This window comes from Patella vulgata, chromosome 2, assembly GCF_932274485.2.
Source record: "Patella vulgata chromosome 2, xgPatVulg1.2, whole genome shotgun sequence".
NCBI lineage: Eukaryota > Metazoa > Mollusca > Gastropoda > Patellidae > Patella > Patella vulgata.
This window is the reverse complement of record NC_065880.2, coordinates 81,152,934-81,178,903: the sequence shown is the minus strand read 5'-3', so window position 1 is coordinate 81,178,903 and position 25,970 is coordinate 81,152,934. Positions and strand designations below refer to the sequence as shown.

Here is a 25,970-nt window from a genome sequence, read left to right as displayed (position 1 = left end):
GTTGGCTTGTTCTAATCTTAGTTATTCAAATCCAATATTTATATGTAGATGATTTAAGGAATCCATATACCTGCCCAATTATTACTGGAAGGAAATTTTATGCTGGGTTATTTCCGATTTTTAAAACACCGATTTGCACAACATTAACTATACATAGTATTAAAATACTGTATGCCTATCAAATAGTAAAATTCGTCTGAGAAACCATACGTAATGATGACTGGTATCCCGTGTTTTGAGAATTTAATAGGAATGTGCACATCAATTATTTTTGGTTTTATTATCTGTTTCAGATCAGAAAGGTCTCTTGTGTTGGTGTTTCGTTGCATGGCAACCTATCTTTAACATTGATTATTATTTCAGGTTAAGAGAGGCTGTAAATAAAAATAATACAGTTGATGTAGAAAGAATGATACAGGAGTATGTGGAATGGGGGTACCACCGTTTGCCAAATTTGATGTGGATAGAACTCTGTAAAGTTGTTCTTCAGAACAAATGTCTGCCTATGGTGAAATTGTTTCTGCTATCAGACAGAATTTCTCATAACCTTGCAGATTTTGAGACCAATACACAACTAATAAAGGCTGCAATAATCGGATTTTCTTGAGGGTGTTAAATTTCTCCACTCCAAAGGAATACCTCAATATTTTGCATCAAGATACAACTGGGGCGCCCTCAATGAGTGCGTCCGAGACAAAAGCGTTGAGGTGTTAAAGTATCTCCTTCAACTCAAATATCAAGATAAACACCAGGAAATAGTGGAGGAAATGTTATTTTTATGTTGCCATGAACTAAACATCAAAAGTTCGAAGATTTTGTTGGACAGTGGACTAATAAATACAACCAATCACCGGACATCACAATATTCTGCCCTACACGTTTGTATAGGTGGACGCAACGATTTGCGGAAATATGATATTGGTGAAAGGAAGCCGGAGAGAGTTTTAGGATGTGTACAATTATTGGTGGAGTCAGGGGCGGATGTTAATCTAGAAGATATTAATCGGAGAACGCCCATCCAAATGGCCGCTGAAAATGGTATGGTGACAACGGTAATATATTTGACACAAAGAGGAGCAAACCTCGATACTAGAAATCATCATGGTAACCTTCTTCATTGTCTTGCAGAGAGTGGCCATATGTCAGATTCGTACGATGAATGTGTTCAACTATTAATAACCCAAACTAAATTCATCGAATGAAACTCCGCTGTATTTAGCAGTCTGTAAAGGAAATGTAGAGATGGTGAAGTCATTAATTAAATCAAAGTGTAATGTCAATATTAAAGTAGGCAAAGACATGAAATCTGTATTAATGGAGCCAATAAGAAATAGCAAGACGACTATTACTGAAATACTGATTCAAGCTGGGTGTGATGTTAACACCCCTGATAAAAACGGCGTTACGCCATTAATGGAATGTATACAAACTAATAACCAAGTTTTAGTCAAACAACTTATTGGCCACGGCGCATTTGTGAACGCTAAAGATAACGAAGGATGTTTTGTATTGGACTATTTATTTCATTCTTACCACAGTCCGAACGATCGATCTACTTCAGCAGATACTATTAAGATTATGATAGAGACTGGGGCTGATATTCATAAATGTGATAATCTGTTGTGCAGAGCAATTGATGGGGAAGATTATGAAACGGCTTCATTGCTTATTGAAAACGGCATTGATGTCAATTCGTTAGATGATAATGGAGATAACCCCCTTGGTCTAGCTTCCGAAAAAGGTAAATTAGAATTAGTGACATTGCTGACAACAAATGATTGTGATATAAATCATCAAAATCAATTTGGAGAAACAGCGTTGCACAAAGCTATAAGTGTTTCGAGCTATAATACTTATTATCAAGACAAGGAAAAAATAATAAATACGTTGTTACTACAGAAAGGAATGAACGTGAATCTTAGTGACTTCGCTGGACGAACCGCCTTGTCCATGGCAGCAGCTAAAGGAGAAAGATCTTTTACGGAAGTATTAATGAAGGCTGGTGCCCACATAGATCATTGCGATACGCTCCGAGAAACCCCATTGATGATCGCAGTGACCAAAAAGGATACTGTTATGGCACATATTTTGCTAACAGCTGGTGCCGATCTGAAACCGAGGGATGGATTAGGTAGAAATGCGATACACCTTGCAGCACTCTTTAAAGTTTCACTGGATTTAGATGTTTTTCTTATTTCTTAAATATTCAAATTTGAGAAGTGAAGCAGAGAGTATCGTTAATGCCACAGATAAAGATGGTAAAACACCTTTAATGGTGGCAGCAGAAAGAGGACCTAAAGCTATGGTAGAAGAACTACTCAGAGCTGGCTGTAACATCAACCTACAAGACCATCTTGGTAAGACGGCCTTGATGTTTGCTGTAGACAATCAGGATGAAACTATTTTATCACTTCTATTAAAGAATGACGCTGACTATAATATTTATGTTAACAATGGCCAAACGGCGTTGATGCTGGCGGTTGAAAAACAAAAAGAAATTCAGTGTGAAAGTTTGCTGACATTTGATGCATCTGTAAATCATGTTGATAATAAGGGAAATACAGCATTGGCGATTGCAGTCGGGCTGAATAACTGGAATATTGTAAATGGTTTGCTGAAGGCTGGAGCTGATGCTAATCTGCGTGATAACAATGGAAAGACGGCTTTGATGACTGCAGCACGTAACTGTAATAGATCTATTTTAGAATATTTACTACAAGCTGGAGCTGATGTTAATCTTAGCGATAACAATGGAAAGACGGCTTTGATGACTGCAGCACGAAACTGTCATAGATCTATTTTAGAATGTTTACTACAAGCTGGAGCTGATGTTAATAAAACTGATACAGATGGAAGATCAGCTATACACGGTATAATGGTTGGTGGTAGTAGTAGTTGTATGTGGATTAACTGCCTAAAATTACTTTTAATTAATAAATGCCACCCGTCGTCTCTAGATATTCCAGGAGAAGAAGGGGAAACTTTATTGAAATGGTTACTGGAAAAAACCCAAGAAGATCACATATGGTATCTCGTAACGGAAAATTGTTCTCTCAAAGGTTTGGATCTTCCAAATGCCGAAGATAAATTTCTTTTCTCCGATATGTTGATGCTTTCTAAAATTCTGTTTGAAAGTGGTGCACCGAATAGTGAAATAGAGACCTTTATTTCCACATATGATCCGATGCTGAAAGGATCTGAAGATAAACAACTCGATGACTTCCGTGGTTTTTGTAAATCAAAAAGTTTACAGTTAAGATGTAGAAGAGAAATCAGAAACTGTATCGGACCAGGAATCAGAAGTAAAATATCACAAGTTGGTTTACCACAATGTCTACAAGATTATGTCATCATGAAGGACATGATACCCGAGAAATATTTTACTCTTGTAATAAACGACAAAGATGATAGTAATGTCAGAACCGATAATATTGCCAGGCGAATGTTTAAATTGATGCCATCCAGTGCTTTTCCCATTTATGACGAATATGACTCTGATGATAGCAATGATGGAAGTTATTATCAGCCAATCTACGATTCTGACATTTCTTATTATGATTCGTCTGACTATTGACTACAAAGTTACTTTAAATTGGAAAGTGCACTTGTTATCAATTTCTTTAGTTTACCTTTCTTTATCAACTGGATAATCATAGCTATTGGTTATGGTCTACTGTTGTCAACTGGATAATCATTACTATTGGTCAGGGTATGCGGTTGTGATCTGGATAATCGATAATATTGGTTAAGCCATACTGTTGTCAACTGGATAATCATAGCTATTAGCTGTGATTGGTGGTAGGGTGGAAGGTAAATTGGACCCACGTTGAGCCCAACATGGCCGCCCTGCATATTGATGAGTCTATTTGTAACTTGGGTTTTGTAAAGGGTAGGGATTATCTGGGTCACGAGAGAAGTCATATAGGTGGCTGTTCGTATGCCTGTTCCTCAATCACTTCTAATTTCTGAATAAAATATTTTTTTTTAAAAAAATAATAGCTAATAATAATTATATAGGCCCTATGTTGAACTCCACATGGGTCCGATTTCGGATGTACATAGACTGGATAACCGGTCCTAAATCACGTCAAGCTTGTTCCTACGTGTCGGCGTTATTTGAGTCAGGAAGGAGTGACGTAGGAACGAGTCTGACGTATTAGGTCAGGTTAACCAGTCTTATCTATTGGATAGGATCTACAGTACCCCTTAGTAGATTATCATTTAGTTATATGTTGTTTCTCAATTAAAGAGTTTATGTTGCTAGAAAGGAAACTGTTTACTTAAGAAAAATCAGCATGCCGCTTTAAATACAGTTTTATGCGAATACAATTTCCGTTTAACATTTTATAACAATCTGAACACAGTTATGCGCTACTATCGTTAAGCACTCAATTAGTTTTCGAACAATCGCTTCGTACGATTTTAAAAATGCACCGCGAATAAGATATAGAACGCGAGCGGAATAGCCGCTGTCCAGGCAATATTCGATTATTAATACAAACTTTACCTTACAGACTCCATTAGACGCTTTGCGTGAGGGGAGGGGAAAGGAGCCCACCACCACCCCACCCCCTTCAACAATATTTTAACACTCCGAAACTCATTTGTTTAAAACAATTTTTTAATCGCATGTCCTTGTAAAGAACTCTCTGGATGAGATCCAACACTCCATTTTTATACGCCTACATTTTCATGTGGACGTTATTGTCGTCGCCCCTGTCCGTCCACAATTTGTTTGTGGACACTCTACAGGTCACAATTCTTATTCGATTTTGACGAAAATTGAAATATAGGTTTATCCCCAAGAGAACTCGGTTGCTTTCGATATTGGCATGTATCGGATCGAAACTTCATGGATTATGGCCCCTGATTGTACCGAAAATCGCGTTTTCAGCTTGTGGACCACATAGAGGTCACAAATTTTTATCCTATTTTGATAAAACTTGAAATGTAACTTTATAACCCAAAGATCTCGGTTCCTTTCGATATTCGCGCATATCGGAACGTAACTACCTGAATTATGGCCCTGATTGTACGAAAAATCGCGTTTTTAGCTTGTGGACCCTGTGTAGGTCATAATGTTTATCCAATTTAAAAACCCGTTTTAGTATATCACCGTTACACCCTAAGGATGGTTGAGTTCGAATTTCGTGAATATCGGCCCAAAACTGACAGACAAAATGGCCGCCCTCGTTCTCAAATAGCGTAAAAATATGGTATATCAAGGTTGTGGACCCTATAGAGGTCACAATTTTTATCCAATTTTGTTGAAACTTGAAATGTAAGTTTATAACCCAAAGATCTCAGTTCCTTGTGGACCCTGTGTAGGTCATAATGTTTATCCAATTTAAAAACCCGTTTTAGTATATCACCGTTACACCCTAAGGATGGTTGAGTTCGAATTTTGTGAATATCGGCCTAAAACTGACAGACAAAATGGCCGCCCTCGTTCTCAAATAGCGTAAAAATATGGTACATCAAGGTTGTGGACCCTATAGAGGTCATAATTTTTATCCAATTTTGTTGAAACTTGAAATGTAAGTTTATAACCCAAAGAACCCAGCTCCTTTCGCTATTCGGGCATATCGGACCTTAACTTCCTGAATTATGGCCCCTGATTGTACGAAAAATCGTGTTTTTAGCTTGTGGACCCTATAGAGGTAGTAATTTTTATCCGATTGAAAAAAAAAAACGTTTTAGTATATCACTGTTACACCCTAAGGATGGTTGAGTTCGAATTTCATGCAAATCGGCCCAAAACTGAGAGACAAAATGGCCGCCCTCGTTCTCAAATAGCGTAAAATAGGGTATGTCAAGGTTGTGGACCATCTAGAGGTCACAATCTTCTTCTGATTTTGATGAAACTTGAAATATAAGTTTATAACCGAAAGATCTCAGTTCATTTCGATATTCGTGCATATCTGACCGTAACGGCCTGAATTATGGTCTCTGATTGTACGAAAAATCACGTTTTTAGCTTGAGTTCCTCTAGAGGTCACAATTATTATCCGATTTAAAAAAAAAAGTTTGAATATATCACCTTTACACCCTAAGGATGGTTGAGTTCGAATTTCGTGAAACTCGGAGATAAACTGACAGACAAAATGGCCGTCCCTCGTACTCAAATAGCGTAAAAATATGGTATATCAAGGTTGTGGACCCTTTAGAGATGACAATTTTCTTCTGATTTTGATGGAACTTGAAATGTAAGTTTATAACCCAAAGATCTTAGTTCCTTTCGATATTTGCGAATATTTTGATGAAACTTGAAATGTAAGTTTATAACCCAAAGATCTTGGTTCCTTTCCATGTTTGCGCATATCGGATCGTAACTTCCTGAATTATGGTCCCTGATTGTACGAAAAATCGCTTTTTGTTTAGCTTGTTCTCTATCTATCTCTTGCAAAATGTGGGCGTATCCTGTCTGGCTGCCGCTGATTTTACAATTTACCATACGAACAAATGGTGTAGTTTTTGGTCGGCTGAAACACATGCAATACTACCTTTATTCTATAATCCGGCTTTCAGCTCAAATACACACTACCTTCGTTCTGCAATCGGTCACGATAATTTGTCTGGGTTAGTTTAGCTGTGCTGACTACTGGGTCAATTTTTATATAACATAGTTAATAGGGATTCTTCACATCGGTACGAATACGTCATCGATTCGTGTGTACCTGTGACGTCAATCCGTACATGAGTGTTCGGCCAATGAAAAAAACCCCAAAAACCAACATTACCGTGTGGAACTGAATTCTCATATGTTCGTTTTCGTACCGATGCGTCCCTATTGTTGCTTTTTCATATTTGTTTTTTTAAAAATGTCTTTTAATTTTAAATACATAAAACTATATTTCCTTTGTCTTTTCATTTTCATACGCCCACATTTTCATGTGCACGTATATTGTCGTCGCCCCTGTCCGCCAGGACGTCCGTCCACAATTGTTTGTGGAGACTCGACAGGTCACAATTCTTACCCGATTTTGACGAAACTTGAATTATAGGTTTATCTCCAAACGATCTCGGTTCCTTTTGCTATTGACATGTATCGGATCGAAATTTCATGGATTATTGCCCCTGATTGTACGAAGTATCACGTTTTAGCTTGTGGACACTCGAAAGGTCACAATTTTCATCTGATTTTGATGAAACTTGAAATGCATGTTTATGATATAACCCAACGATCTTGGTTCCTTTCGATATTCAAACATATGGCCCTTGATTGTACGAAAAAATCACCTTTTTTAGCTTGTGGTCACAATTGTTATCCATTTGAATATATCACCTTTCCATCGTAATGAAGGTTGAGTTCACGTTTCGTGAAAATCGGACCACAACTGCCGGACAAAATGGCCGCTCATTGTACGCAAATAGTGTAAATATATGGTATATCAAGGTTTTTGACACTCTAGAGGCCACAATTTTGATGAAACTTGAAATACATGTTTGCAACTCAAAGATCTTGGTTCCTGTCGATATTCGCGCATATCGATATCACCGTTACACCCTAATGATGGTTGAATTCAAATTTCGTGAGAATCAAAACGAAACGGCCCGACAAAATGGCCGCTCATTGCACGCGAATTGTGTACAAGTATGTAATACGAAGGTTGTGGATCCTATAAAGGTCACAATTCCTGGATTATGGCCTCTTGACTACGAAAAATGGTGTTTTTTTCCAGTTTGTTCTCTGTCCATCTCTTGCAAATTGTGGACGTATCTTGCCTGGCAGCAGCTGGTAGTATGCTATGCCATTCGCCGTGTGCATGTTCTGCCCCTAAAACCTACTTAACTAAGACTTTTGATGCAGTATTGCTAGTCTGTTGTTTCGGATTTAGATACCAGTCTTAGGGAGCAACCAGATCAATTTTCAGTGCACTGCAACCTTTCGTTGTCGAGGTACACCCTTTGCTGAAAACCAAGTGAACGCTATATAGTTTTGATAAGATAACTTTCAAATTATTATTATTTTTCTTTTTTTGGGGGGGGGGGGTGCATTGGGGTCACGAGAGGCCAGATCTTAGCCTTGTCAGTGTTACCACCCAACTTTGCCAATTAGCGACACGATATAGGCTAGTCTTAAGTGGGTCTTGGTGTGAAGCAGTGGGGGCATACAAAGACAAATCGTATCATTATCCAAGCCCACCTTTGATGTGCATTTAAGGTGGATTTGACCTATTCAGAATTGAGCTACTCGCCAACAATGACTACTCAGGAGGAGTCATATTGCTACAATAATAGTTTGATACCCATTTTTCGTTTGTAATTCCCCCAAAAATAAAGACTCCGTAGCATCCCTATAGATAAATGAAATGAAATGGGGATTTAACGTCATATAGATAGACTATAAGTAGACTCGTCACGGGTGATCTACTTTTCTATATTGATAGTCTGTTTGAGAAGATACAGATTAAGATTGATTTGCTTTTAATATTAAACGTGAAGGTAATGAAAAAATCGTTTTAAAGACTTTATGGGAGCCCGATAGGCGCCTATATATCGATAGCCAGCTTGAATTATATTATCAAACCTCACCCTTTTCCAAATTTAGCAACCACTTTCTAAATTTTGATATTGTAATTGCCAAGGCTGGGTAGGTTTACTCCTAGAACACGTCTTGTTTGTTCATATACTGACTGTATATATCTCTGTCCCCTTTTAGACACCACTTTTCTAATTCTAATTGAGTGCGTCCTAAACAATAGTGTCGAGGTGCTCAGATATCTTTTTGAACTCAAAGATCTAGATAAAAACCTTAACAAAAAGGAAACGTTATTAATGTTATGTTGCCATAAATTACACATTAGAAGTTTGATGATTTTGTTAAAGAGTGAACTAATACATACCATTAATAAACAGACAAAGAAAGGTCAATATTCTGCCCTTCACGTTTGCATAGGTGGGAGGAACTATTTGTCGCAATGTTATATTGGTAAATGGAAGCAAGGGAGAGTTCTTGCTTGTGTAAAATTATTGGTGGAGGCAGGAGCGGATGTTAATCTACACGATATTAATGGGACAACGCCCGTCCAATTGGCTGCAGAACGTGGTAGGGTGACTACGGTAATATATTTGGTAAAGAGAGGAGCAAACCTGGTAATGGAAAACAAACAGGGTACCCTTCTGCATTGTCTTGCAGAGAGTGATGGAAAATCAAATTCGTACGAAGAATGTGTTCAGCTATTAATAAATAAAGGTGTGGGCATAAACAAACTGAACTCATCGAATGAAACTCCGCTGTATTTAGCAGTATGTCAAGAAAATGAAGAGATGGTGAAGTCATTAATTAAATCAGGTTGTGATGTCAATATTAAAGTAGGCATGTACATAAGACTTTGCATTAATGGTGTCAATAAGAAGACGTAATACGACTATTGCTGAAATACTGATTCAAGCTGGGTGTGATGTTAACAGCACGGATAAAAACGGCGTTACACCTTTAATGGAATGCGTGGAGATGGGTGACCTTGGTGTAGTTAAACAACTTATTTGGCACGGGGCGTCTGTGAACGCTAAAGATAACAATGACGCTTTTGTTTTGGACTATATATTTCCTTCTGACAGCCATTCGTACGATCAATCTTATTCAGCAGATATTGTTAAGATACTGATAGAGGCTGGTGCTCACAAATGTGATAATCTGCTGTGCAAAGTAATCAGTAAGGACCATTATAAAACGGCATTATTACTTACTGAACACGGTATCGAAGTCAATACGGTAGACGAAAATGGAGATAAACCCCTTGCTGTTGCTTGCGAAAAAGGTAAATTAGACTTGGTGACATGGCTGACATCAAAAGATTGTGACATAAATCACAAAAAATCGAAACGGAGAAACAGCGCTGCACAAAGCAATGCAAATGTCGGAACATTTTTTTTTATCAAAAAATGAAATTAATAAATACGTTGCTGCTACAGAAGGGAATAAACGTGAATATTAGTGACGTCGAAGGAAAAACTGCGTTGTCCATCGCGGTATATAATGGAGAAATATCTATTACCGAAGACTTACTGAAGGCTGGTGCCGATGTAAACTATAGCGGTAACACTCTACAAACCCCACTGATGACAGCAGTGATAGAGAGCAACAAAGTGATGGTAGAGGTTTTACTAAAGGCGGGGGCCGATCTGAAACTAAAAGATGGCTTTGGTAGAAATGTAATATTTCTTGTAACATCAGATCAAAGTTCAGCGATGTTAAATATTTTACTATAGTTTGCAAAATTGAGAGGTGAAGCAGAGAGCATCGTTAATGCCGCAGATAAATATGGTACAACATGTTTGATGGAGGCAGTCGCAGCAAGAAGGAAAGCCATTGTACAAAAACTACTCATAACTCGCTGTAATAGGAACCTACAAGACCACTGTGGTAGGACTGCGTTGATGTTTGCTGTAGACAACACGGATAGAACTATTTTATCACTCCTAATACAGAATGGTGCAGACTGTAATATTTGTAATAAGAATGGCAAAACAGCGTTAATATTAGCAGTTGAGAAACGAAAAGAAATTCTATGTGAAGATTTGCTAAAATCTGGTGCATCTTTAAACAATGTCGATAAAAAGGGAAATACAGCATTGGTACTTGCCGTGAAACTGAATAACGGGAATATAGTTAATAATTTACTAAAAGCTGGAGCTGATGCTAATCTGAGTAATGGCAATGGAAAGACGCCTTTGGTGACAGCAGCACGAAACACTGTAATAGATCTATTTTTATACGTCCACATTCATAATGTGAACGTATTATGCCGTCGCCCCTGTCTGTGTGTGTGTGTGTGTGTATGTATGTATGTGTGTGTGTGTGTGTGTGTGTCTGTGGTTCGCCTACAGGGCGCAATTCTTCATGGATTTTCTTCAAACTTGGTATACTTATTCCTTATACCCCAAGGAAGATCCCTATTGTTTTTGGTGCATGCCCGACCCCCCGGGGCAGAGCCACGCCCATTTCTAGTATTTGTTTGTTTGTCGTCTACAGGCCACATTTCTTAACTAATAATCTTGAAACTTTGCATACACATTCTTTGTACCCTAAGGAACATCCCTTTTTCTTTTCGTGATCCCTATTGTTTTTGGTGCATGCCCGACCCCCAGGGGCAGAGCCACGCCCATTTCTAGTTAATTGTGGTATGAATTCTTCTGCTTAAATAACGATAAGAGTTATGCCCCTTTATTTTCGGTAAAATGTCCGACAAGAACCACATCCCTATAGTTTTTGGTGAATGTCCAACCCCCAGGGGCAGAGGCACGCCCATTTTCTTTATGTGTGTCAGTACAGCTTGCAATGCTTAATCAGTCGTCTTGAAAACTTTTTTATACTTATTCCTTATACCCTAAGGCTGACCTCTATTATTTTTGGTGGATGCCCGACCCCCTGGGACAGAGCCCCGCCCAATGTTTGTGTGTCTTGTGTTTCGCCTACAGGCCACAATTCTTAACAGATCCTTTTGAAACTTTGCATACCTATTCCTTATACCCTAAGAATGACAACTGCATGTCCGGTGACCCCCAGGGCCAGAGCCACACCCAATTTTTGTGTTTATCGTTTACAGGCCGCAATTCTGAATGGATTAACTGGGTACTTGGCATATGTATTCCTTATAGCCTAAGGGTGTCAACTATTGATTTTGGTGAATGCCCTTACTGAAAGGATTATCTTGGAACTTGGTATACTTATTCCTTATACCCTAAGGATGGCAACTATTGATGTTGTCATTTCAATAACAGGGTGGTGCCTATTTATATTGTTCCATTTTCAACCCCCAGGGGCAGAGCCACACCCGATTTTTGTATTTATCATCTACAGGCTGCAATTCTGAATGGATCATCTTGGAATTTTGCATATTTATTCCTTATACCGTAAAGACAGCAACTATTTATTTTGGTGCATGCCCCAACCTCCTGGGGCAGTGTCATACCCACTTTTTTGTTAATATTTTGTCTGTAAATTTGGCAAAACAAACCCAACGCCTAGCCTCCTTTTCATTCTCAATCAAAGCTGGAACGTGGACGTATATTCCAGCGTTAGCGATGCTCTTGTAGAAAGTTTACTAAACGCTGGGGCGGATGTTAATAAAACTGATAGAAATGGGATATTAGCTTTTCATGCTGTAATGGTCGGAAATGGATGAACTGTCTAAAATTACTTTTGATCAGTACACACCATGTGCGTCTGGATTCTCCGGGAAAAGATAGCAAAACTCTATTTCAATGGTTACTAGAAAGAAACGAAGCAGCTCTTCTATGGTATCTTGTTACAGAGAACTGTTCTCTCAAAGAATTGGACTGTCGACGGTTCATACATAAATGTCCGTTTAGATATAGGTTGATAATGTCAAAAATTCTTTTTGAAAGTGGTGCACCGAAGACCATTGTTTTGTCGAACGGATCAAAAGATACAACTACAAAACAACTAGGTGCATTCCTTCACTTCTGTAAATCAAGAAGTTTGAAGACAAGATGTAGAAGAGAAATCAGAAACTGTATCGGATCAGGAATCAGCAGTAAAATAACCCAAGTTGGTTTACCAAAGCCTCTACAAGATTACGTCGTCATGAAAGACTTGATACCTGAACAATATTTTACTCTTGTAATCAACGATAAAGATGAGGACCTAAAGATCGATAAAATTGCCGGGCCATGTTTGGACTGAATGCTCTGCTACCAGAGCTTTTAGTATATGGCGGATGGAAATTATTATGAACCAGACATTATTCTGGCAATTATTAGTGACTAGAAAGTGCATTTACTATTGGAATGGTCACCTACTATTATATAATGAAAAAGTCGATTATGATGAAGATTATTATAAATGCTAAATTTATTGTGACCGGCCTGGCTGAAGTCTTATTAATCTTAACTATTTTCTCACATGTTCTTTTTAATTGGTATATTTCCATTTGAATATGCACTTGCTGTAGCTTTATTTTGTCAATTGAGATGGATTTACTTGTTATACGGAGTAAGACGCTAAACCCGATTTCATTTCAAATAGTACAGGACCAATTACTGATCTATGAGGCACCCCAAGTTGGCGCGGGGCTAAATAACTGAAGAATTTATGTTGCTCCATGGGGGTCCAAAGGAACAGTGTGATACCTATTTTGTGCTTGTATCGAAGGTATGTACTGAGATATGAGGTGCATTGGACGTGGCCGAGTAAATTCCCAATATCGACTACACATATGGATTCATTGCGGATGATTTAGTTTTATTGTCCTCTAATGAGGCTGATCTACAGAAACAATTAAATAATTTATCTGAGTTCTGTTCCGATTGGCAACTTAAACTTAATCCGAATAAAACAAAAATAATGACGTTCCTTAATTCTAAAACAACTAAAAAGCAAAAGTGTGTATATAAATTTTATTTTGAAGAATTTGAACTCCAAAATACCGAAACGTACAATTATCTTGGATTAACGATTACTAATAACTCTAGCTTTAAAACAGCATTTTGTGACCAAATGTAAAAAGCCGGACGCGCGTGGTATGCGATAAGACAGAAAATGTGCTGTACTGAATCCCTCCCCTCTACAGTAATGATACATCTTTATCATTGTTAAGCAGATAGCCCTTTAAGGGGCAGAGATTTGGGGTTCATACGATTTCAAAAACAAAAACATAAAACATAACAAGCCAACAGTGAGGCTGATGTCCCCCGCCGAAATTGCAAAATAAATAGATGACACATATTAATTAATCGCACATTTATTTTTTTCACTAAGTTTCATCACTCTCTATCAGATAGAATCAAGATTATCTTGTCCCAAACCATCGACAAATGAAATCGATTAGCTCTGTTTAGCTTCAGCTCGAAATGTTAATTATTGAACTCAGTCAAGACATTCACCTAATGAACATCTACATATACATCAAGTTTAAACATTCACCTAATAGACACCTATGCCAAGTTTGAACATTCTACCTCAATTAGAAGGAGAGTTATTGTGTTCCAAAGTTTCTACCAATCAAATTGCTTATCACTCTGCTTACCCTCAGCAAAAAATGTTCATTATCGAACTTAGTTAAGGTATTCATATAATAAATCTATACACCAAGTTTCATCAATCTCACTTAATTAGAACTAAAGTTATCGTGTCCCAAAGCATTAACCAATCAAATTGCTTATCTCTGCTTACCCTAAGCGGAAAATGTTCATCTTCGAACTCCATCAAGGCATTGACCTAATCAACACATACACCAAGTTTGAACATTCTAGCTCAATTAGGAAGAGAGTTATCGTGCCCCAAAGTATCAACCATTCAAATTGCTTATCTCTGCTTACCCTAAGCGGAAAATGCTCATCTTCGAACTCCATCAAGGCATTGACCTAATAAACACATACACCAAGTTTGAACATTCTAGCTCAATTAAAAGTTATCGTGTCCCAAAGCATCAACCAATCAAATTGCTTATATCTGCTTACCCTAAGCGGAAAATGCTCATCTTCGAACTCCATCAAGGCATTGACCTAATCAACACATACACCAAGTTTGAACATTCTAGCCCAATTAGGAAGAGAGTTATCGTGTCCCAAAGCATCAACCAATCAAATTGCTTATCTCTGCTTACCCTAAGCGGAAAATGCTCATCTTCGAACTCCATCAAGGCATTGACCTAATAAACACATACACCAAGTTTGAACATTCTAGCTCAATTAGGAAGAGAGTTATTGTGTCCCAAAAAGTCGGACAGACGGACGAACCCATTTTAATAGTCCCCTGCTTTCTTCGAAAGGCGGGGGACAATTAAGATTGACAGATGGGATAAATTTGAAGAAAATAGAGGTGCAATAAACATTTGTAAATCCATTCTCAATATGCCTAAGCGTGCCAGTAACATGGGATGTCTAGCGGAATGTGTTATTCATCCACTATCCCTAGACATATATCAGCGTATGCTTCTTTACTTCAAAAGATTCTTATCGGATAGTAAAAACAAACTTCTTGACACGCCATTTGTAGCGGATTATGAACTTTCTTGTAAAACTGCTGGTTCAAGAAAATCATTTTGTCATAGCATAGGTATTTTAACCAGATATTTTGAACTTGAACAAAATGACCTAAAAAATAGTGACATAAAATCTGCCACCGAAAAGAAATTTGTCGATCTTTTCCTAATAGTTACTGATCAACAAGAAAATTCGCTATCGATCCATAAACTTCGGACGTATGGAAAAATTAAGCCAGATTTTCATGCGATACCGTTCTATCTGCACTCCGTCAAATCAAAGGCCAATAAAATTGCGTTGACTTCGATTAGGCTCAGCACACACCATCTCGAGATAGAGCCTGGTCGTTATAAGAATATTCCGCCAAATGCACTGTTATGTTAACAATGTAATAATAATCAAATAGAAGACGAATACCATTTCATATTGGCAGAGCATATTCGCCATTCGAATGGCAAAGAGTTATTCGCCATTCGTTTTCGTTATTTGCCATTCTTTTTTTTTAAATCGATATTCTCTGTCCTATCACGATGTCTGGTCGAGGGGTAATGCTACCAACCACTTGAACTACATCATTTTCGTTGCAGTAATTATGCGAAAATAACTACAACAAACGTTGTTTGACACAGTGCCATTGGTGGTCTGTTTATAGCCTAGCGGTGACTACCCGAAAAAGTACCATACTTTATGACCTGTCTTTGAAAGGTTTAAATAAAACAAAATAGTTTTATTCAAATATATGGATTTGAAATAAACAGTGGTTGAAAATGAAAGGTTCGGGTGTATATAAAAAAAGGAAAATAAAATAAAATCCTGCTGCTGAATATGAAATATAAAAACGAATGGTACAAAAAGACGAGAGATATGTACAATAAAATAATTGTCTGTCTTTGGTAATGTTTTATTTTACGTTGATATTCACTGTATACCCTGATGGGACACGCGTGGAGGGAGAGAGAGAGAGAGTCGGTTCGCCATACGTCCGTTCGAAAAAACCTTGGTAATTTCTGGACTAACATATGGCCCAATTTTATTTTAATAATTCACTTGAGCATAGAGCTCTTTAGCAGTGGGAGGACCCGGAGAAACCCACGAGATTGGACAGACGGCCTTGCTCCTTGTCACGTTCACGTACAAGCGCGGAATCAAAGCCACGCTACTTGACTATATAACACCTTCTGATCCAAGGCGCACACGTTAATCCCCCCCCCCACCAGACATATTTGGGGCACGCTAAAGTGGGTCACGGTAGCTCAGTCAGTAAGACGTTGACTGGTGATTCCGGCCGAAAAAGTTCATCTGGAGTTTCCGGCGTGGCGGCAAAGGACGACGTATAGTCGTTCGGCTGAGACGAAAAATCCATGTCGTTAAACCCGATTGCATTTCTTAACATGGGAAGGGCGCGGCACTTTGTTGGTTCAGCACTATAATGATCTACTCTATTTTGCAAAATGATACAAGGACAGAGGATATCGATTTAATAAAAGGGCGGCAGATAACGAAAACAGGTGGCGAAATACTCTTTTTCATCCGGATGGCGGATTAGTCTGATTATCTTACCCGGTGTTGGATGAGAATGTTCATATATATTGTTCGGCATGGTTTTCTCGGTGTCCTCTGGTTTCCTCCCACGACTAAAGACCCCTACGCACAAGCGACCCCGAAAGAATTTTCTGGGGAAGAAAAAGGCCAAGACAAAGTAGAATAAAAGTTGCTATTTGTTACAAATCAAACTTAAACAGTTTGTGACATTCTAATTTCAGTCAGTTTCAGCGTGGTTTCGATTCACCTGTTGTATGTGACAAGGGGTAAGGTCGCCTGTCCAACCCCATTGGTTTTCTCCGGGTCCTACCACTGCTAAAGTCTAAAGACCCCTAGGCGCAAGGGAATTATTCAAATAAAAAAAATGGGACCCTATGTGTTATTCCCGAAATGACCCTCTCTCATATGAGGGACATTTTGCCCGGATACGCCAATGTATACACGGGTCCTCGGTTTTTTGTCCCATCCGAGCTACTACACAGCTGTCCTTGCCAGGCCCTCAGTCCTGCACCACCGACAAGGGGAAATAGCCGAAACTAATTATGATCATGCCTAAAAAATATATCGTTTAGAGTACACAGAGACGCGGCATGCAAAGCCGGTCGCTTAAACAAACATTCATGATTCCAAAAAAATGTCACTGTGTATTAAACTGACTTTAAATTTTCTAAATTTTATGCCGAAATTTAATCCCTTAGTCAATTTTAAGAAATTACGATCTCATCCCTGGCTGGTACGCCTATGTGAGTAGATGTAAATGAATTATATGGTTGGTAATAAAACACACGGTTGAGAAAGAAATGTAGGCTATGAGTAGCAAATGAATACGGGATGCCAATAAAGAAATGGAGGGGGGTGGGGCAATGGTTAGAACGTGCGCGCTGTATCTTAAGGTCTGTCATTGAGGTCTCTGTATCTCTCTCTAGTTTGAAATGGAAGGTACAAATAGAAATATACGGGTTGCAAATATAACAGCAGTTGGAAATGAAATGTATTGGTAGGAAATGAAATATACGCGAATGGTATATAGATTGAACTTGCGGTTGGCAATGAAATAATATGGGTAGCCTACTCCTCCGGGTGGTAGGCGGGCGGGCAGATCAGGTAGAACAATTTCAATAAGCCTCTGCTGCTTTCGCAGGAATGAAATTAGATTAAGTTTGTATTTTATCTACTTTGTGATAAACAAAAGTGCAAAGAAATGCGTTTTCAATGTATCAGTAAAGATACAAAATTTCACAGAATACGGAACTTTTCACATGTGTGCTACTTCCATCTACACACGATGTCGGTTTCGCTGTCTACGCTTCGCTGTGAACCAAGGTGTTCATATGCACTATGAAGCTTCAAATGACAACTAAAAAGGGCTTCTGGGTCTGTATTTTCAATAAAAGCGCAAACAATTTGCAAGAATGTTAGGTTTATTATATCAAACGAATGGCGAATAACCATCCTTATGGCTCTAGGCTATTCGCCATTCGAATGGCGAATATCCACTCCGTTTCAGCTGTAATAAATATAACACTCTTAGAAATTCAAAATTTACGCCAATTTTCAAAAGCAATCCGCTCATCTCGTGCGATATATGTTATAAATCCCCCAAACGAAATTGCTAGTCAGGTTGCTTCATAATTTATCACGCGTGGATTTGTCTCCTTCACGCTTGAAGTGTTAGGTTGTACATCGGAATTTAGTAAGCATTTCCATTGCGCGCGCGAGATCTCGTCGAAATTGGACATACTCTGCACTACTGGGATAACATACTTGGTTAATGTGATTAACTTAAGCGTGTATGGAACGAGGTGATATTATTGCAGTCTGGAACGGATCGCTTATCACAGCTAAGTGTGTCTAGTTTTAGCGTAGCGTTATACATTTTCACTTTTGTATGCTGTCCTTGTTTCAATAATAAGACGAGTAAAGCAAAGGTGTGTGTTAATATTAAATTACACACACACACTCTCTCTCTCTCTCTCTCTCTTCGGGTTATCGAATGACCTACCTATGCTAATACCACTGAGAACCCTACATGTGTAGTTACCATTATCTGATATTTCTACGGACTCTATATATAGATGTGTTATGATCTTCGACTTCCTGACCATTCTTTATTCACTTGAAACGATGTATTGGCACCACGGGATTAGATTCATCAACAACACAAGTCATCAGGAGTTGTCTCCCTTCCATTAATTTTATAAGGATTGGTCGATGGTTCAATATGAGAGAGAAATGGGATTTGGTACAATTTTGCCCGGTTTGAGCTGACTTGCCATAAAATAACATAACATTTCATTCATTCATTCATTCATTCTGTCTGGCAGTGGTACAAACACTCCAGCTAGAGTTTTACTATATTCAACATAGACCAACCTGAGGGTCCTTACTTCAACCGGCCATCGGTTTGCTGACGGAACCTTTAAATTTGCACCTGAAATACTTTACCAGGTTTACACTATACATGCTCTTATCAACAACCACATAGATCCATGTGCATATGCTCTACTTACAAACAAGACCAAGGATACCAATCTCCGGGTGTAGTATTAGGTCGGATCTTCGTCCTTTATCTGTCTTGAATGACTTTGAGATAACTGAAACAACTAATTGCCCTTTTCATCTCTACCGTAAAATGCAGACGTAAATACCTGTTGCACCATGGGTCATTTGTCAGACGTGGGGAGCAGCAGACTGGAAACCGGCGTATAACCCATGGATGGTTTCTTACTAAATATTTAGGAACAGCCCTTCATCGTCTAGGCGTTGGTTGGCTCTGGTCTTGCTACTGTTGCATCGTTCTTCTTGTAGGACTTCACCATTGTGTTTTCTTACGAAAGTAACAGGAACAACGATAGTTGGTCTTCTATACATTTTTATGTCACAGCAGTTACACAATAGTCTACATTACAATATCTAAAATTAACATCTTCTCTCAACCCCACTCCTGTAAAGGTCTAACCAGCGTGGCTAGACTCAGGTATTGTTCATAATATTCACCTGTGATAACTTTGTGTCTGTCACTGTGTGGATGTCATTATAGACAAGGTGTGACGAAAACTGAACCTATATAATTATAACAGTCTATTTTAACGGACATTCAAATGGATATATCTTTGGAAATATAACACGCAGGTACAGGATCTTGATACTTAATAATAGGGGATCGTCTAGGGCTGCTGTATATATAGATATAATGCTGTAACTGTAAATAGTTTTCGAGATTTTGTTTAGCTCGGGGCACCCTACCTGGTGGGTTTATTTCTCATATTCCGGTTTCCTTCCCATTATCGTGACACATTCACCCAAGTAATTTATTGAACTTACTGGAATAAAAATATATCTAATGTTGTTTGCACTGTTAAACATACATTATTCAAGAGCTAAATCTGCCTATTGTAGGTCTTTCTTTAGTCCTTACATGTTATCTAAATTATTAATCATAAAATGTTAAACTATAACATTCCTGGAATTAGAATATATTGCTCTTCACAAAAATGATAATAACAAACGAATTACTTTCAAAATAAAAGCAAAAGTCAAAATGAGCAAATTTTCTAGGGTTTGTAGGGGAGTTTATACTATCGCTATCACTATTTAGGGTGTTTGGAAAAGTTGGACCATGATAAATTTATGAAACATTTTTATACGCCCACATGTTCATTTCGACGTATATTGTCGTCGCCTCTGGCCGTCCGTCCGTCCTTCCACAATTGTTTGTGACCAGTCTACAGGTCACAATTTTTATCCGATTTCAATGAAACTTGAAATATAGGTTTATCCCCCTCTGATTTCGGTTCCTTTCGATATTGCCATGTATCGGACTGTAACGTCATGGATTATGGCCCCGGATTGTACGAAAAATCACCCTTTTAGCTTGTGAACATTGAAGAGGTCACAATTTTTATCCGATTTGGTTTAAACGTGAAATGTATGCTTATAACCCAAAGATCTCAGTTCCTTTCGATATTCGCGCATATCGGAACGTAACTTCCTGAATTATGGCCCCTGATTGTACGAAAAATTGCGTTTTAGCTTTTGGACCCTATAGAGGTCATAATTTTTATCCGATTTAAAAAAAAAAGTATTATTGTATCACCGTTACATCCTAAGGGCGGCCGAGTTCGAATTTCGTGAAAATCGGCCAAAACTGACAGACACAATGGCCGCCCCTCGTTATCAAATAGCGTAAAAATATGGTATATCAAAGTTGTGGACCCTATAGAGGTCACAATTTTTATCCGATTTTGTTGAAACTTGAAATGTAAGTTTATAACCCAAAGATCGTGGTTCCTGTCGATATTCGCGCATATCGGACCGTAACTTCCGGAATTATGGCCCCTGATTGTACGAAAAATCGAGTTTTTAGCTTGTGAACCCTATAGAGGTCATAATTTTTATCCGATTTAAAAACAAACGTATTATATCACCGTTACACCCTAAGAACGGCTGAGTTCGAATTTCTTGAAAATCGGCCCAAAACTGACAGACAAAATGGCCGCCCATCGTTCTCAAATAGCGTAAAAATATGGTATACCCATCTTACAAGACGATAGGATAAACTATTACCGGCAAAATAAATAGACCAGCGGCTGCCAGGCAGATACGCCCACATTTTCGAGAGATGGTAAAGAACAAGCTAAAAAGAAAGTGATTTTTCCTACAATCAAGGGCCATAATTTAGGAAATTACAATTCGATATGGTATATTCTGTGGTATTTTTCACCACAAGAGTTCTACAAGATTTATTGGACATAGAAAACAAAATCACATCCCCCTGTGCGGTACCACATTCCACAAGATTTTCGAATAATTTTGATGGAGTGTTTTTGGCCTGTGGTGTTTTTTTACCACAAGAGTTTCACGCGATATTGGACATAGTTATTTATTTGTTTATTTAATCTTGATGTGGATGATATAACAGGACATTTTACTTTTGATCGCCATAAATGAAAGGAATTGGGTTTAACGTACTGATTTTCTGCAACTGGTGGGATAATGAAAATAAATGAAATAAAGTGAGTTTAACGTACTGTTTTTCTGAACTGGGTTAATGAAAACGGGCAATCACCGTGTAGTGTGCCATGGGGGAGCTTTTGCTCGGACAGCAGTTTAAAATAGTATTTTCCGACTGTGGAAGGGCGGAGGGGGGGGGGGGAGAATAGCCGCGAGACAAGATAGCTAGAGTAGGAAATATGATAAAACTTACCATAAAAACTTCATTCATTAACAGGGGGATTGGATGACCGAATGGTTAGCACGTGCGTGCTGTGTCATAAGATTTGTCATTGAGTCAACTGGCGTGGTTTCGAATCCCCGGTTGTACGTGACAAGGAGTAGGGTCGCCAGCCCGGCCTCATGGGGTTTCTCCGGGTTCTCCGGTTTCCTCCCACTTCAAAAGACCCCTACGCGCAAGCGAATTATTGAAATAAAATTAAACCATATGTTAGTCCGGAAATGACCTAGGTTGTGTCGAGTGGACGTTAAACCCCATTTCTCTCATTCATCAACAATCGAAGTCTGGCCACGTTTGATTTTTGAAGATATAACCATTTTGGCATGTTTGAAAAATTGGTTGAAATTGTGTTCGGAGCACATTATCAAGGCAGTTAACTCTTTGTGGCAAAACAAGTTATGGATCTTGGTAAAAAAAAAAGTTAGAATTACGTCCCTGGAATGACGATTTCCTCATGACGCTTGGGAAACATCGTTTATTTTCTTGCCGCGAAGTAACGGAATACACTCTATGAGACGATCGAATTTTCAACATCTGTACGCATGCGTAAATGCTTAGGTTTTTTACGACACGCCAACGCCTTCAAATGCCTTTTATTAAAATATTAACTCCTTATAATACAGTGGCAATTAAAATACACATTTAGCTGGATATCACAAGATCGACGTTTGACATGAATTGTTTAAAGATTAGTCTAATATTAAAATGAATAGTGGTTCCATCTCTGTATCCCCACAGACATCGATCTGTTTATAATGGCATGGTAGAGAGAGAGAGAGGGGGGGGGGGATGCCTATAAATTAAATAATTTATCACATTATTGCTAGTCCCATAGATAAATAAATATATTGTGCAGTATAATGTTTGTTATGGAAAAAGAACAATTTGTCGGATAAAGTAGAGGGAAATAGAATGGCATGTAATACGGAGTAACATGGATAAATCCCTTTATAAATCTAATAAATTAACATTATATTTGTCACGCATATAAATCAATATATTGTGCCGTATGTTTGTTATGAAAAAAGAACACATTGCTGAATAAAGTTCGAGGAAAATATTCTACAAAATAATTTAATAGGACACTTTAAAAATAATTTACACCAAGTTACCGGAAAGTGTCTGGAAAATAAAGACTAAAAATAAATTTTGTTGTCCCCCGCCTTTCGAAGAAAGCAGTGAACTATTAAAATGGGTTCGTCCGTCTGTCTGTCCGTCACACCTTTTGGGACACAATAACTCTCCTTCTAATTGACCTAGAATGTTCAAACTTGGTGCAGCTGTTTATTAGGTCAATGCCTTGATGGAGTTCGAAGATGAGCATTTTCTGCTTAGGGTAAGCAGAGAAAAGCAATTTGATTGGTTGATGCTTTGGGACACGATAACATTAGTTCTAATTAAGCGAGGGTGATGAAACTTGGTGTTTAGTTTCATTACATCAATACCTTGACTAAGTTCGATAATGAGCGTTTTCTGCTCAGGGTAAGCAGAGCGATAATCAATTTGATTGGCCGAGACTTTGGAACACAATAAATCTCCGTCTAATTGAGCTAGAATGTTCAAACTTGGTGTAGGTGTTTATGAGGTCAATGCCGTGATAGAGTGCGAAGATGAGCATTTTCTGCTTATACTAAGTAGAGGTAAGCAATTTGATTGGTTTATGCTTTTGGACACGATAACTTTAGTTCTAATTAAGTGAGAGTGATGAGACTTGGTGTATAGTTTCATTACATCACTGCCTTGACTAAGTTCGATGATGAGAATTGTCTGCTTAGGCTAAGGAGCAATAAGCATTTTGATTGGTCAAGACTTTGGAACATAACAACTCTGCTTCTAATTGAGGTGGAATGTTTAAACTTGATGTTCGTCTTGACGTAGTTCAATGATTAACATATCGAGCTAAAGCTAAGCAGAGATAAGCAATTTCCTTGGTCGATGCTTTGGGACAACATAACTTTGCTGCGATCATCTTCGAGTCCACGTGCGCGTGATTTTAAAATCAATATTTGATCTACAATTCAGAAATTTGTCATGCCAGATTTAAAAGATGTATTTTTGTTTAATTTAATTGTAGTATAAGATGTTTTCAAGATATCACCATAGAAACCAATTTATTATAAACGAATACGTTCCTGGTGCCATTTGATGATGTTGTTTTTAAATTATCTATTAATGTGATATATCTGAATCACGCGTCAAGGATTTAAATTATTCGACCTTATCTGACCTATTCAATACGTATATATGTTCTAATAATAAACGGAGCAAAACAGTAGGACGTTAAACCCCATTTCATTTCATTTCTAATAATAAACTAGTGTTCTTATTTGTTAGTTCTTAATGCATAGTCCCTAATTCTTACTTCTTTATTTGTTGCCGTATTTCGTAATAGACATACAACGAAAAACAAATCTCGAACAACACATTTCCAAATACAAATCTTGCAAAACATTTCTTCAAAAACATGTCTATAATGAAATGTAAATGTAGATTATTGTTTTAATTTACTAAAATAAATTTTATCTTTATATTAAGATGTAATTAAGTTAAACAAAAATACATCTTACAAATCTGATATGACAAATGTCTGATTTGAAAATCAAATATTGATTTTAAGATTCAAATGTTAATTTTAGTGTACAAATGTCGAAATACGACAACAAATGAAGACATAAGAATTAGAAAATGAAATGAAATGGGGTTTAACGTCCTACTGTTCTGCTCCTATACTGGGCTAATGAAGACGGGCATACGCCATACAGTGTGCTATGAGGGAAATTTTGCCCGGGTAGCGGCACTATCGCCTACTCTTATATCGAATTCCAACTGCCAAGGAATCTTTTACGTGCATTCCAATGTATACACCTCGGTTTTTCGTCTCATCCGAAGGACTAGACAGCTGTCCTTGTCAGTCCCTCCGTTCCGCACCACTGACAAGGGGAAACCACGTCGGAAAATCCAGATGAACTTTCTCGGCCAATGCAGGGATCGAACACCCGACCTCCAGGCTAGCGAGCCACCGTGGCTCCTATAAGAATTAGGGACTATCAATTAAGAACTAAGAACATTGAATAAAGGGATGTTTGGTCTTCCATAATATATTATAGATCTTTCTGTTTTGTATACTATTTCATTTAAATTCCCGGGCGTGGTTCCCGCTTGTCAGTGTTGCAGGACCAGGGGCCTTGCAAGGGACAACGTATAGTTGTTCGGATGAGACGAAAAGCCGAGGTCATGTGTCCACACTGGCATACAAGTAAAAGATCCCCTGGCAGTTGGTATTCGATATAAGATTAGGCCATGGCGCCGCAGACCGGGCAAAATTTCCCTCATAGCAGACTCTATGACGTTAGCCTGTCTTCGGTAGACCATTCGGAACAGAACAGTAGGACGTTAAACCCAATTTCATTTCTTCTCATTTAAATTCCAATAATTTTTTTTTTTTGTCTTACAATAAAGTTATATCTACTTCATTATCTGTTGGCCAGTGTACTTCGTTGAAACCATTCTAACCTTTGTCAAGGCATCTCTAAGAAGCCCACACAAACCGTTTCGACTACGCAATTGCCAATGCCAAATGTATACAGGAGTTCACATTAAGAACATCGTGATCTAGTGTATTATTTAGATGTTCTTTGATTGTGTTAAACTTATGTATTAAATATCTTTTAGCCACGTGGCCTTTATAATGAATGGATGAACGCCCTGCTTTTCACATATATACAATCGAGTTCAACCTGGAATAATCGATTTTTTTTAATTGGCATTTTTATTACTATACATATTGGGAACTAATTAATACAGGATCAAGTGACCACCCAACTAATATATGTTTACGATCTTTATCCTGCTTTCACATTTTAGCATTTATACATACAAGTTAGTTGTTAAGAATGTCATAGTCTTTAGTATATGCTGTTAAGTTGTATTGGTTTTTTAAAAGAATTGCTTTATTAAAGATACATTATGGGAGATTAGATAAAGAGCTGACAGTAATCACTATAATAGTTAAAAACTAGATAATGTAAAGGGAATTTGCTGAAAATTTCAGTCAAATTGGTCCATTCTGAATAGAGATTTTAGCAATTGAATTTTCGGCCTCGCCACGATCATCATTACTAAAGTCGGAACGATAAAAAACATAGTCACGATTATCCATTTCATGATTAAATCATGAATGGAAGTCGACCAGCAAATAGGAACCTAATCCAATAAACATTGCGGGCTAGCCATGACATCGAGA

The 25,970-nt window shown here is 38.0% G+C and overlaps 1 protein-coding gene across 1 annotated transcript; it reads left to right on the top strand.

Moving 5' to 3' along the window:
- The first annotated feature begins 1,314 nt into the window (after positions 1-1,314).
- On the top strand, positions 1,315-22,404 carry LOC126812487 (putative ankyrin repeat protein RF_0381). The gene is made up of 3 exons (XM_056098391.1): positions 1,315-2,055; positions 10,630-10,701; positions 22,351-22,404. The coding sequence occupies exons 1-3, from the start codon at positions 1,315-1,317 to the stop codon at positions 22,402-22,404; spliced, it is 867 nt and encodes a 288-aa protein (XP_055954366.1).
- Positions 22,405-25,970: the final 3,566 nt, after the last annotated feature.

Excerpts from the sequence above, each read along its gene's own strand:
- LOC126812487 (XM_056098391.1), top strand. The coding sequence starts at position 1,315 with ATGGAGCCAATAAGAAATAGCAAGACGACTATTACTGAAATACTGATT. Across the intron at positions 2,056-10,629 it reads AAACCCCATTGATGATCGCA|AAAGCTGGAGCTGATGCTAA; the intron begins GTGACCAAAAAG and ends AATAATTTACTA. Across the intron at positions 10,702-22,350 it reads TGACAGCAGCACGAAACACT|TGGCAATTAAAATACACATT; the intron begins GTAATAGATCTA and ends CTTATAATACAG.